Source organism: Desmodus rotundus, chromosome 2, assembly GCF_022682495.2.
Source record: "Desmodus rotundus isolate HL8 chromosome 2, HLdesRot8A.1, whole genome shotgun sequence".
Classification (NCBI taxonomy): Eukaryota; Metazoa; Chordata; class Mammalia; order Chiroptera; family Phyllostomidae; genus Desmodus; species Desmodus rotundus.
Genome location: NC_071388.1, coordinates 107,188,262 through 107,201,957, shown reverse-complemented (window position 1 = coordinate 107,201,957; position 13,696 = coordinate 107,188,262). Strand labels below are relative to the sequence as shown.

At 48.5% G+C, this 13,696-nt stretch overlaps 1 protein-coding gene across 7 annotated transcripts in view; it reads right to left on the bottom strand.

Annotated features, from left to right (window-relative positions):
• IQSEC1 (IQ motif and Sec7 domain ArfGEF 1) overlaps positions 1 to 13,696 on the bottom strand; it is a 526,249-nt gene that overhangs the window by 224,746 nt on the left and 287,807 nt on the right. Inside the window, exon 1 of one of the 7 annotated variants that reach the window (XM_053918529.1) lies at positions 792 to 1,181. The exons of the other annotated variants lie outside the window; for them this stretch is intronic. Within the exon in view, the coding sequence (XP_053774504.1) occupies positions 792 to 814 (23 nt within the window). The 5' untranslated portion in view covers positions 815 to 1,181. Of the gene's footprint in view, positions 1 to 791; positions 1,182 to 13,696 lie in introns of those variants that run through there. 7 annotated transcript variants of the gene reach the window in all.

Sequence of the window (13,696 nt, the reverse complement as noted above, 5' to 3'; positions counted from 1 at the left end):
GTGCAGCTGGGTCTCAAACCCTACGGCCTTGGGTCCCAGAGGAGGGGTCCTATAAGGCCAGAGACCAAAGGTTGCTCACCCCAGAAGAGCACAGTGCAGAGGCCCGGAGTGCTTTGAGGAAAGCTGGCATTCTAATCCCGATGCCCCAGGGAAGCCTGATGTAACAGGCAAAAGCTTTGGTTTCCATAAATACCCAGTCCCATGATGTCACCATCCCCTGCAGACTTTAACAGCCTCTGCCACTGGCATTAGATCCAACAGACAGGTTCTCTGTCCCTGACCCATAGAACACCTGGATGGCACAGGGGGAGCTGCCTCCTGCTCATGACAGTGGTTGACCTTTCCTGTGCCACCTCAACCTTTCAGCCAACCTTCCGATCAGGCATGGCTGAAGTGCCAATCATGGATCAGCTGGGCACAACAGGCTTTTTCCAAATAGACACGCTGAGGACTATACCAAATGCCAAACTGGTAGCAGGGGGTCTAGGGACCCTGTATATGGATTTAGGGGGCAGGGATTACCCACCCTTAGAGATAGGGAATTTCACAGCCTGACAGACATCTGCTGACCAAACAGCCTTTTTCTCATCAGCAGCACCAACAGACAAACACATCTGCTGCTGGTGATAAACACTGGCATCTCTCTGGGATGGCCAGCTCCCTCTGCAAGGCAACCTACCCCCACCCCCACCCCGCCGCCCACGAGCACCTCACTCCAGCTCCAAGATCAGTGGGATCTCCTCTGGCCTCTTGCCTCAAAGTTTCAGGCATAAACCTGCACATATACTCACAAATAGCGTCTTCTGCAAGCCATCCTGCCTGGGGGTAGTTTTTTCCCTCTCCCTCTTCAGCTGGGAAGGGTCAACGTGGTTAGAGAAGGAGCTGGACGCTCAGGCGAGTAGAAGGGAATAAAATTAAATCACATTCCCGGGGGTTGGCGGGCTCCTCTAAAGGGGTGGAAAGAGGGGGGTAGCAGTAGTGGGCTCCAAGGGGCCCCAGCACGCAGGGCTCACACCACATCCAGGAAACAGCGAGGATGTCGAGTCATCATAGCCGCCAAGTTGGGGGGGGGGGGGGGCATCGGCCTTTCTGCTACCTGGGACCACTTCGGGTTTTTCCCCTCCCGCACAACTGGGTAGCGGTGAGGAGGGGGTGGACTTGGAGATTCTGGGCCCTGTGAGTCTGCGCTGGGTTTGCTTTTGCAGCATCCGGAGGAGGGACGGGAGTGCGATAGCCATTCCCTCAGCGCTCAAAGAGCAGCGTAGTGCGGCTGCCCTGGACCAATCGCCGAGGTGCTCATCGCCATGGCAACTGCAGCATCAGGAGCGGCCCAGGGGCACCTTCCCTGCAAAAAGTCACCCACCAGGTGGAAAGCACTAAGCATGTGCTGTATGTAGCTCAGGGGTCTCCACCCCATTAGGAACCCGGCCACAAGCAAACCTCGCCTGAGCTCCACCTCCTGCAAACCCGCCCCTACTAACACCACTCCCCCACCCCACCCCCGCCCATCTCGTGTGGGGGTCCTTGGTGCCAAAAAGGTTGAGGACCGCTGCTGTAGTGTGCATAGCATTGGCGCCCTGGAGTCAGGCGGACCATTCCAAAACTGTCTCTGCTGCCTGAGGACTATGAGATCTTGGGCTTGCCCTTGGGAGCCTTGATTTATGCTGCTCTAAAGTGTGATCGTAATAGCTATGTTACAGAATTTCAGACGGGCTTAACTCACACTAGCTGTACAGATGCATAGCTGTTGTCATTTATGCTGGTCGTATCCTGGGGGTGGGAGAATTTCTTTTTTTTTAATGTTTTCAAAAATGTTTATTTTTTAATATTAGTCCAAACTCAGTAGTACTGATACTAGTTTCAGGGGTACAGCACAGTGAATAGACACTTCTGTAATTTATGATATGATTCCCCCAGTAAGTCTAGCACCCGCTCGGCCCCACACAGTTCTTGCGGTACTACTGACTGTGCTCGCTATGCCATACTTCCCACCCCCAGGACCATTCCGTAACTTCCAACCGTACTTCTTTTTCTTTTTAATTTTTTTAATTTTTTAAATTTTTTGATATATTTATTGATTATGCTATTACAGTTGTCCCATTTCTGCCCCTTCATTCAACTCCATCCTGCCCACCCCCTCCCTCCCACATTCCCCCCCTATAGTTCGTGTCCATGGGTCATACTTATAAGTTCTTTGGCTTCTACATTTCCTACACTATTCTTACCCTCCCCCTGTCTATTTTCCACCTATCATTTATGCTATTTATTCTCTGTACCTTTCCCCCCTCTCTCCCCCTCCCAAACCCCTATTGATAACCCTCCATGTGATCTCCATTTCTGTGGTTCTGTTTCTGTTCTAGTTGTTTGCTTAGTTTTCTTTTGTTTTGGTTTTAGGTGTGGTTGTTTATAACTGTGAGTTTGCTGTCATTTTTACTATTCATATTCTTTATCTTCTTTTTCTTAGGTAACTCCCTTTAACATTTCATATAATAAGGGCTTGGTGATGATGAACTCCTTTAACTTGACCTTATCTGAGAAGCACTTTATCTTCCCTTCCCTTCTAAATGATAGCTTTGCTGGATACAGTAATCTTGGATGTAGGTCCTTGCCTTTCATGACTTGGAATACTTCTTTCCAGCCCCTTCTTGCCTGTAAGGTCTCTTTGGAGAAATCAGCTGACAGTCTTATGGGAACTCCTTTGTAGGTAACTGTCTCCTTTTCTCTTGCTGCTTCTAAGATTCTCTTTCTGTTTAATCTTAGGTAATGTAATTATGATGTGCCTTGGTGTGTTCCTCCTTGGGTCCAGCTTCTTTGGGACTCTCTGAGCTTCCTGGACTTCCTGGAAGTCTATTTCCTTTGCCAGACTGGGGAAGTTCTCCTTCATTATTTGTTCAAATAAGTTTTCAATGTTTTGTTCTTCCTTTTCTCCTTCTGGCACCCCTATAATTCGGATGTTGGAACATTTAAAGTTGTCCCAGAGGTTCCTAAGCCTCTCCTCATTTTTCCGAATTCTTGTTTCTTCATTCTTTTCTGGTTGGATGTTTCTTTCTTCCTTCTGGTCCACACCGTTGATCTGAGTCCCAGTTTCCTTTGCATCACTATTGGTACCCTGTACATTTTCCTTTGTTTCTCTTAGCATAGCCTTCACTTTTTCATCTAGTTTTCGAACAAATTCAACCAATTCTGTGAGCGTCTTAATAACCAGTGTTTTGAACTGTGCATCCGATAGGTTGGCTATCTCTTCCTCGCTTAGTTGTATTTTTTCTGGAGCTTTGAAGTGTTCTGTCATTTGGGCCTTTTTTTTTTTTTTTTTGGTCTTGGTGAGTCTGTTACTTAAAGGGGCAGAGCCTTAGGTGTTCCCGGGGTGGGGCGGGGTAACGCTGGTTGCTGCGCTGTGATGCTGTACGTGGGGGAGGGGCTGAGAGGGAGCAGTGGCGCCCGCTCCACTCTCCACTGGAATGAAGTCACTCCTGCCACTACCCGCAATCAAATTGGGCCCCTCTGGTGCTGGTTCCCGAGTGGGTGGGCTTGTGCACGCCCTAGGCCCCTGTGGGTCTCTCCAACGACCTCTCCTGTGAGGCTGGGAGTCTCTCCTGCTGCCGCCCCAACCCCCACGGGCTCTTTCAATCAGAGGTTTGAGGCTTTATTTACCCGCTCTGGAGCCTTGGGTTACGCAGTCTGCTTTGATCCCCTCTGTTTGTCCTGGTTTATCTGTGCGCGAGTGTGGGGCCGAGGGGTACTACCCACTGCTCTGCCTGCCCCGTTCTCCGCCACTCTGAGTCTGGCCCTCTCGGTTTATCTGTGCGTGAATGTGGGGCCGCAGGGTCTGCTAGTGGTCAGACTGCCTGCTCTGTTCGTCCCACACTCCGCCAGTCTCGGTCCCGCCACGGCCACGCGAGTCCTGTCCGCCCTGGATGCCCATCTCCGCCCCTCCTACCGGTCTGGATGTATGTTTCTTTTTTATCTACTTGGTGTCGGACTTCCTTGCCGTTAGATTTTCTGTCAGTTCTGGTTGTGCGAGGAGGCGCAGTGTGTCTACCTACGCTGCCATGTTGGTTCTCTCCGAGAGTTTCTAATAGAGCTCTGGTGCCCATTCATTCATTCACTCGCTAACGCATTCTACAAACACCCACAAGTAACTTCCACTATCAGGTACTGATTGGGACTGGCAACAGAGTGGTGAATAGGGCAGAGCATTTGTCTTCATTGTGTTTACATTCTAAGGGAAAAATAGGAGATCAACATGTAGTCAAGTATGTGGTTTTGCATGGTAATAAGGAACAGAATAAAAATAAAGCAGAAGGGCAAAGGGAGGGATAAGGAATTGGATGTAGAGGGAAGCCAATTACATCAGTAGGAGTGGTCAGCAAAGGCTTCTCTAAGAGGGCACAAGGGGCTCAGACCCGAATAATAAAACATTTGGGGGAGGAACATTATAGACAGAGGAGATAACTAGTATCAAGGCCCTGAGGCAGAAATGAGCTGAGCGTATCTGAGTATCATTGAGGATGCAGTGTAGCTGCAGTGGGTGAACCCCAGGGAGGTGAAGGAGAGGTCTCATGCATCCTCTCTGTGAGATTCACTCTTCATTCATACACAGATCTCCTCTCTCTCTCCCTCTCCCTCTCTTTCTCTTCTTATCTCATGCTTAGCTGATTGGAGTCTGTTCCTTCAACTATAAATCAGGAATTCTACACCTATCTCACATATGTATTTGTATGTATAATGTATATGTGTATGTGTGTGTATGTAATTTTCACATGTGTTATAATCTTCAGGACAATTCCAATGAGGTATAAGATTATTATCCTAGTTTACAGAGGAGAAAACTAAAACCACAGGTTAGCAGCTGGCCCAAGGTCACACAACTCGGGGGTGGTACACCAGGGCAGTCTGGCTCCAGAGTCTTGGTTCTTAAATGCTTGCAAAGCTTCCTCATTGGGAAGATTACATGAGAGAATGGGGATGAATGCCCCAGCCCCTGGCTGGCAGCTCAGAGAGCCATTACCCCACCCCCTTTTTCCATTCTCTCTGGACTCTCAGACCCACTGAATTTAAGGGAAAAAGGGATGCTGCATTGTTGAGTTCTGTTCCTTCCTTTACAGTGGAAGAAATGGAGCTCAGGCAGCAACAAGTAGCAGAAGTGAGACTGGGACCCAGTTCTTCCAGCTCCATGTTCTCATATGGAGCTGGGGTGGAGCTGAGGCAGCTAGCTGGGTGGCCATGATGAACAGCATTGGAACTGCATGGTGCTTCCTGATTTGCCCTCCTGAAGTGAATCTTTAAATGACCAACCTTCCTACAGCATAGACTTCCCTCCAGAGATGAATGCTGTCATAGAAGTGGGCTTTACATGTTGCACAGCCTGCTCTACCTCTCTCCTCAATTGAGTCACACAAGATTTTAATAACAATGCAGAAATAATTACAACCATGAGGGCTTCACAAGACTTGTATTGTTTCAAGTCCAACGTTTAGTGAATCCTCACCCTATGAAGTAGGTTTATTATGACTCCCATTCAGAGAGGTCTGATCTCTATGCAATGGTGGAGCCAAGACTTGAAGACTTGAACCCCCATCTCTGTGACTTCCAAGCCTGGACCCTAACAACTCCCCTCATAACTTCCTCAAGGCAGGGATGATTTTATTAATTCTGTTTTCCAGAGGAGGAAGCTGAGGCTCAAAGAAAAGTGGGCCACCGCTGACTGCAGTGTCCCTTCCCCAGGTGTCCCCTTTGGTTGCAGGGAAACTTGCAAGTGACCATTACACCCACCTGCACATCCATTGATTTTGGCAGTTCCTCCTCATAAACTTACAAGTACTTGTATGTTATGTTGTTATTTCAAAATAGGGCAAATGGCAAAGACCTGGCATTCAGAAACAAATGCCTAGAGTGTAGGTGTTTACAGGGCACCTGGACGATGTTTGCAGCACACCTGGGCTATTTTGATTTCTGATATTGAGTGCCCAGTACAGGGTCAGGCACAAGGAAGGCTCCAAAAATTGTGGAGCTAAGGTGATAATTCTGGACCTGACTGGAGAACCCTTAGGCTTGTCCCTTCAGGAAGTGACGGAAGTCAGAGAGAGAATCATCAGCGAAGGAGAGAGCCCACATAAGCTGGGCCCCACATGTGTTGGGCCTCACCTGCATTATGCCAAGCCCTCACCATCACTCCCCACTTTCTGGTTTCTGAGGGCTGAGTTTGTTAGCCCTTCACTTTCCTGAAGCCTGAGGTCATGAGAGGGTACTGGGGCACACAATAGCAAGTGATGCTGCGGGACTTTGAACTAAATAGAGAGACTCTCACAACTGTAATCAGATGCCTGAGATAGGTAGTAGGTGGGCAGCCAGCCTTTCAGGGTTGTAGCTGAAGGCCTGAAACTGGCACAGAGAGGATCAGTTTTGGCACCGCCCTTTACCCCAACAGTCACTCACTCTATGGGTTGTCCTGGAATTGCTGTCAATCACTTCATGCCCTCACATTGTCACTGTGGACCCCTGGAAGCAACCCAGACTGAAAGGAGAAAGCAGCTGCCAAAGGGTGGATGGGAAACATCCCATATCATGGACTCACCTCCCAACAGGAAGATTCCAGCATGCAGGCTGACAGGCACACTCACACTGGGATCCTCTCCCTCTTGCAACCTGCAGCTGATGTGCTCCCATCTGTTCTCAGCATGAAAGGAGCATGACAGCATTTGGGTAGAGGTTAGATGGAGAAGGTTGGAGCAAAAGTCATGGACCTGCCAGACCACGGCCATGGAGTACCAAGGATGGAGCTTCTTCCTATGCGGATGGATCAAAGCCCCCATCTTGCTCCTTAATTTGTTGGCTATTCTAATTGTGGAAATGCAGAACCAACCATCAATATTTTGACTCTTCAAATCTCAAAATCACAAATCCTTCAAGTCCTGGATTTTTTTTTCCTTTTTGCTTAAGCTTTACATTTTAAAGAAACAAATCTTAATTGCATAAGTAACATTAAAACCTCTTTTCCTTAACCCTGGCGGGTATGGCTCAGTTAGTTGGAGCATTGTCCCATAACTGAAAGGCTGTGGGTTCAATCCCCAGTCAGGGCACATACCTAAGTTGCAGGTTTTATCCCCAGCCCAGTTACATACAATCCCCAGTTCAGGCACATATGGAGGCAACCAAATTGATGCTTCTCTCTCACACTAGTGTTTCTCTCTCTCTCCCTTCCTCTCTACCTGAAAGCAATGAGAAAATGTCTTCAGGTGAGGATAAAACAAATCTCTTTTCCTTAAACAAATAAAAAATCTCTTTTGACACCATTCCCCTCAATCTTATGAGGGGAATTGTACTCCCCTCTCCCATCGCTGCAGAGGTAACCACCTGTTACTGTTTAAAGCCCATCCTTCCAGAACTTTTTCTATTCATTTAGCTACATATATACAAGGTCAGTTCAGAAGGTATCCAGCCATGTAGTATGAAAAATAGAGACATTTTTCAAGAAGGTACAAGATACAAGAAACATTGTACGTAGGACAATGAAGCACTCAGTCCCCTTCAAAGTAGGCACCTTGAGACCTCACACAGTTCTCCCAATCACCATCAGCTGCCCCATCGTATTTTTCTGAATCTCATCGATGGTCTGAAATCTCTTCCCTTTCAAAGGTGACTTTAGTTTTGGGAGAAGCCAGAAGTCACAGGGCACCAAACCTGGGCTGTAGGTAGGCTGAGTCATCTGTGTGATTTGATGTTTTGCCAAAAGACTCTGCAGGAGACGTGGTGCATGAGAGGGCACGTTGTCATGACAAAGCTGCCAATCACCATTGCCCATAGCTGCAGCCTTCTGAATTATCTGAATAGTTTCCATGAAGGAATGTCCAAGCTTAACGAAAAATTTGATGCAGATTCATTGTTCTACTCCCTCAGTCATTTTGAACGTGATGGCCACACAGCACACATGCTCACACAATGCATCTACTGCCCCCACTGACTAGTACAGTGACGTCATTATTGTTCACACATGTGCATTCCAGTCCACTCTCCTTGGCTGCCAGGTTATGTTGATGGTGCACAAACCATTCTCTATATTAAGAATGGCTGGACTTTTTCTGTATAAGCTATATATATATATACACATGCTTATAGAAAACATAAAGTATTACATGGACCCTGAAAAAAGGTATCATATTAAATGATGAAATTAAGCAAAATTGAGTACAATGAACTCTGATGGACCCCCTCCAACACCCACTACAAGAATTGTAACACTGTATCTGATGGGAGTCTCATTACCGCCTCTGTTCTGCCCCCCTCACCACCCTTCCCTTTCTGCATAGCCTCAGTGAATTTACTCCCATAGTGAACATTCTGATGTCATTTTCCTGTGTAGATAGGTACCCTCAAACTGCACGAACACTTGCACATGTCTTTAAACTTTACATAAATGAAATCACACTGCATGTCATTTTCTGCAAGTCTCTTTCCCCACTCATTATTAGGCTTGGGACACTGAATCAGGGACTCTCTAAAGCACAGAGTTCCAGGGCGAGGCTTCAGATTGTAGACTTTTTCTAATCACAGGTGTGGGACTGGACCAACTTTTCATGTCTCTGCACCCCCGCTGTTCATGTACTGTCTGCTGAGGAAAGGAAACACTCTTCAAAGTGCACAAGTACCACCAACGTGCCCTGTCTCCTCTCCTGGGGGAGAAAACCAGACTTTGGTCCCAGGTCAGCTAAGCAGATGTCTGTGGCACGCTCCTGAAATGCCAGGGCTGCTGCTTCTCCATGCTATTTTGGAGCCCTGACTGATGGAGCTCTGGAAACCCCAGTGCTGGCATCAGTCCTCACTCTCCCTGCACTGTGCCAGGCTTGCTGAGTCCCCAAGGCCCAGGAGAAGTAGGGGGAGCCACAGTTCACAGATGCTCCCTACAGAAGCTCCTGCTGCACTGGGGCTGCGCTACCAGGGAAGGAGGCAGGGTGGACCAGTGCTGCTGATGTGTCTGCTTCTGCGGGACTGGAACTCTACCTCCTGCTCACCCAGAGGGCAAGAAACAGCAGGAGCAGATGGAGTAGTCCCAGTCTCTCTGAGCCTCTAATCATGAGCCTGTGAGCTGGCCCCTGTGAGATAGAGGAGAGGCATGGACATGAATGAGAGGTCTCATTAGTGGTCTTGAGGCCTGTGCGGGGTGTGGAAGGGCAGGATGGACCAGCCACAGACACTAAGCCATAGACAATGGGTCTGAGTGTACCCTAGGGTGTGGGCTCCCTCCATCACCCAATAAATGCTGTATTTCCTTCCCACATCCCCCACCCTCCTCCAACCCCCTGCACCTTTTCAGCAGGCAGTGTAGCCTGATGGTCAAGACAGAGAGCTGCCTCTGCCACCAGCTATGTGACTTTGGAAGGATAACCAAACCTCAGCCTCCTCCAAAAGTGTTAGCTAGTATGCTTCTTGTTGTTCTTGTAGAGCCAGGCTGGACTGCTAGAAAATGCACAGAACTGAAATTTGCTGGGCACTGAGCACTGGGGTGAGGAGGCCTGTGATAATGCTCCCCACCCGCAATCTCAGGTATGAGGCTGCAGTGAAAGTAGGCAGTGTACCCCAAAACTCCATGTTCTGTATAACCTCACAGTAGCTCCCATTTCTCACCCTTTCTGTATTAATATTTGCCTAATACTTTTCTTTAAATCTAAAATAATTTTTATTTAAAAGCTAACCTTTCTGTCACTGTTGTGAACCCTGTACTTGACAAACTAATTGCTTCCTTTCCAACAATCAACACTCAAATACATAAGGTTATGAAAGAAAAACTGTTCACCTGAGGCCTTCCTGGGGCCCCCAGGGCCTGGGGGCCCCATCCTGGGAAACCGCATGCTGGTACTGGGGACACCAGGCAGGGTGGGCTCAGGGCAGTGTCAGTGTGGGCAGCAGGATGGCCTCGTTCACGAGCTGGGGCAGGGTGGACCAGGGACCTCCGTGGCAGTGCTCAGAGAAGGTCACAGGTTGCTCATAGTCACTGCTGGGCTGATAACTAGTAATTCGGCTTCCAGAGAACCCACCTGCCCTCCTTAGCTGGAGGGTTCTGGGGTGTGTGAGCTCTTCAGTGTTCTGCTTTGCTCCTTGGAAAGAGGGGTGAAGAGGCCTCTGAGATCTATGTGAAGAGAACAACCATTCCCTACTGCTACCATACATATATCACCCTGAGGGCTGATCTACAGGGTTTGTCTCCTCCTGAGTCTTCACAGGAATCTACAAAGCTGCATTTGGGCCCTGTGTGTGTGGTTGGGGACCAGCTAGCATGGGCCATCCACTGCCCAGCCCCTAGTCCCCAGCCATGTGTGTTCTCCAACCAAAAAGCAGCACTAATTCTCCATCTACTCTTCCTTCATGCATAAAATGCTGAGTAGTGCTTGCTTTGGGCCAGGCCCAGCCTAGGCAGTGGTGGTACTAAGATGAGAAAAAGCTACATCCCCTTCTTGGAGGAAGAGAACCCTCTGTCTTGAGGCCTGTAATGGACAATAAGCACTTCCCTCCTGGAATTCACCCCTGCACCTCTCAGTGCCTGGGGCTCAGGTAGGGTTGACTCTACCTACCCTTAGCCCAGAACCAGGCATGGGACTCAGGCTGAGCCTGGGAAAGGCAGGCCCAGACTTCACTGGCTTTGTTGGGAGAGAGAACCTCTCTACTTGAACCTGAGATTAAATCTGAAAGATATGAGCAGGTTTTGTACACAAGGCCCCTTGAGAAGGAAGCTGATGCAGGAGGAAGCCAACTGAGAGCAGAAAATAGGCAGGTCCTAGTGCCATCATCTCACTCTCTGGGTTCAGCCATGCCCGAACGCTTTGAGTCTGTGTGCACTGATAACCCTATTTCATTTAGGCTAGTTTGAAATGGGCTGTCTCTCACTTGTAACCCAAAGTCCTTAATACATGTGTCCTCTAATAGTTATAATTCTGCGTGACTATTGTATATAATATGGAGTAACTGTGTCAGTAGAAGTGTACACAGAATACTGTGTGAGTGTGAGAGAAGGAGGGATAAGTTCTATGGAGAAAAGTGATATAGGAAGGAAAAATACAAGTTTCCTGAGGAACAGCATGTTAGGACTGAGTCTTGAAGGATGAATAGAAGCTTGTCAGAAGACAGTGCATGGAAAGGCATCACTTGCAGGTGGAAAAGCATGTGCAAGGCCTGGAGGTGAAAAGCAAAGAGTAGAGGCTCAACCTACCAAGGGGTCTGGCCTTCATTTTCAGGGTCATGGGGAGTCCTCACAGGTTTCTGAGCAGAAGAGGGACATGTGACTAACCATGATTAAATAGATCCCTTCCTGGAGGATGGGTTGCTAGGGGAGAAATTAGAGGTGGTGGAACATTACCTCTGAAGGGAGGTAGAGCAGGAGACTAGAATAGAACATGGGACAGAATGGGGGAGAAGAGGTGTTTTGGGGAGAAGTGTAGGTAAAGTATGAAGAAGAGGCAGGGACAAGGTCAACAACCAGGTTCCTAGCCTGAGCATTTTGTTAATGGTGGCTCCATTTACCTACACAGGGACACAGGACAAGGTGCATAGTGGAAGAAGAAATGATCCGTCTCTTTTAGGATGTGTTGAGGTGCAGTGTGCGGGGGTACATCCAGGGAAAGTGTCAGGAGGCTATAAGGGTCTGGCTGGAGGCTCAGCCCTGGAAGAGAGGAGAGGGAAGAGTGTGAGGGATGAGGAAGGAAGGTTAGGCAGAGCCCTGGGGATGTGGACATTTAAGGGGAAAAGCAAAAGCCAGCAAAAGAGATGGGGAAACCCAGTGACCCCCTTGCCCACAGGGGCATACTCTCACAGCTTCCATCTCGTGGCCCTGGGCTAGGCAAGCGTGCTCATTGCCAGTTCTGTGGCCCTTCCTGGGGACCACCACCTGCCTGTCCTGTCACATTGAATCAGCCCTTGGCCCTGCTCCTGAGGATATGAGAAAACACAAGAATGATATTTTTTAGCAAAAAAGAATCCAAAATCAGCACTAAGCTTTATGCTCAAAGATGTTCGTTCATCACAGCATTATTTACAACAACAAATAAACTAGAACTCCAAACAAAGATTATAGTAAGTGCCCCATAGTGGGAGATGCTTAAATACATGGTTACAGCATGTGATCGGGTGTTATGTACCCTTGAAAAAGGGATGTTTGCAAGCAATGATGTTGACGATTGTTAATGAAAGAAAACTAGGTCATCAAAGTGTAATATTCGGTATGAGTAACACAACTGAGAAAGTCCTGGAGAACACATGTTGTTGTGCCATTAACAGTTGGCACCACTGAGTGGTGGAATTACAGGTCAACTTTATCTCCCTTTTTGTTTTTATTTATTTTTCAAATTTTCTACAACATTCTTAACTATAATAAGAGATAAGAGAAAATATTGAAAATAATTATTCAGTCATCTAAAAATGACTAAAAACACCAATGAACTAATTTTTAAGGAAAGAGGAGATTAGGACTCTGCAGGGCCAAAGCACAGGTTTGTGGTTAGATGTGGGTTTGAATCTGGCCCCCTCTGCCACCTGCTGTCAGTCCTCTCTCAACCTGGTTGTCCCTCCAATAACAGGTTCCCATCCATCCCCCTCACAGAGGCTGCTGGGAATACTGGCTAAGTGGATGTATGCAGCATGCCCGGGAGAGTTGGTGCCCTGTAACAGGTGTTTCACAAAAGTGACCAGAACCCCTAGGGGTCAGAAAATCAGGATGCTATGAAGACAGCTGGCTGGGCACTTGGCTGCAGCTCTGAGTGGGTCTTTATTTGGACTGAGTGCCTGAGGTTGGCAGCAGTGCCACCTTCAAAGCCCCATTTACTGTTTTCAAAGTTGTATTGTAGTCATTATCAAAGTGAGACTCCCTTGCAGCCTCTGCAATGACTCACAAGCCCCCACCTGCCTCCCACTAGTCTCCTGCCCCTCTCCTCCTTGCTCAGTCTGCCCCAGACACAATGGCCTCTTCTTTTCTCCAGCCTTTCAGGCCTTCTCCTGCCCCAGGGCCTTTGCATGTGCTGTGCTTTTTGCCAAGGGGGTATTTAAAATATATAACAATTGGTACTGACACTGACCACACAGAAATACCTTCCTGCCAAGCATCAGAGCTGGAGGCCAGGCTGGGCCTGCAGAGAACACCATAAGCAGGGCTGACCTGGGGGGCCTAGGCCCTGTGGTATCCTCACCCCCACCTCCAGGTTGTTGTGGTTTCCCCTCCATCAGTCACCTACTCATGCTTACCCTGGGAAGAGATTTGGGAAGTGGCTCTTCTCTGGGCCAGCCTGGGCTGGTCTGGCCTATGCTGGAGGGCTAGGGTCCCAGGTCACCTAGAAAGGCACAGTCCTTCTGGTCCTATGAGGGCTATTCCTGGGCTGGGGTGGGTCACAGTAGGCATGGACTCTGGCCTCAGGCCTCAGCTCAGTTTTCAACCCACCCTTCACCTGCTGTGTGACCTTTGGCAAGTAACTGCCCATCTCTGAGCCTCAGGTCCTACCCTTGGAAATGGGAGAAGCAGAGCCCTCACAGGGAACAGACACAAGCAGTGTTAGAGGAGATGAGCCTGCTGCAGCATATATTCTGTGAGGGTACCCAACATCAGCATCCTGGGAAGCCTGTCTCTGTGTCTGTGCCAGTGCAGCCCTTGCAAAGATCTAGGAGAAGCTGAACACACAGAAACTCCCCAGGTTTAGAGACAAAAGTGGATCTTTTTCCT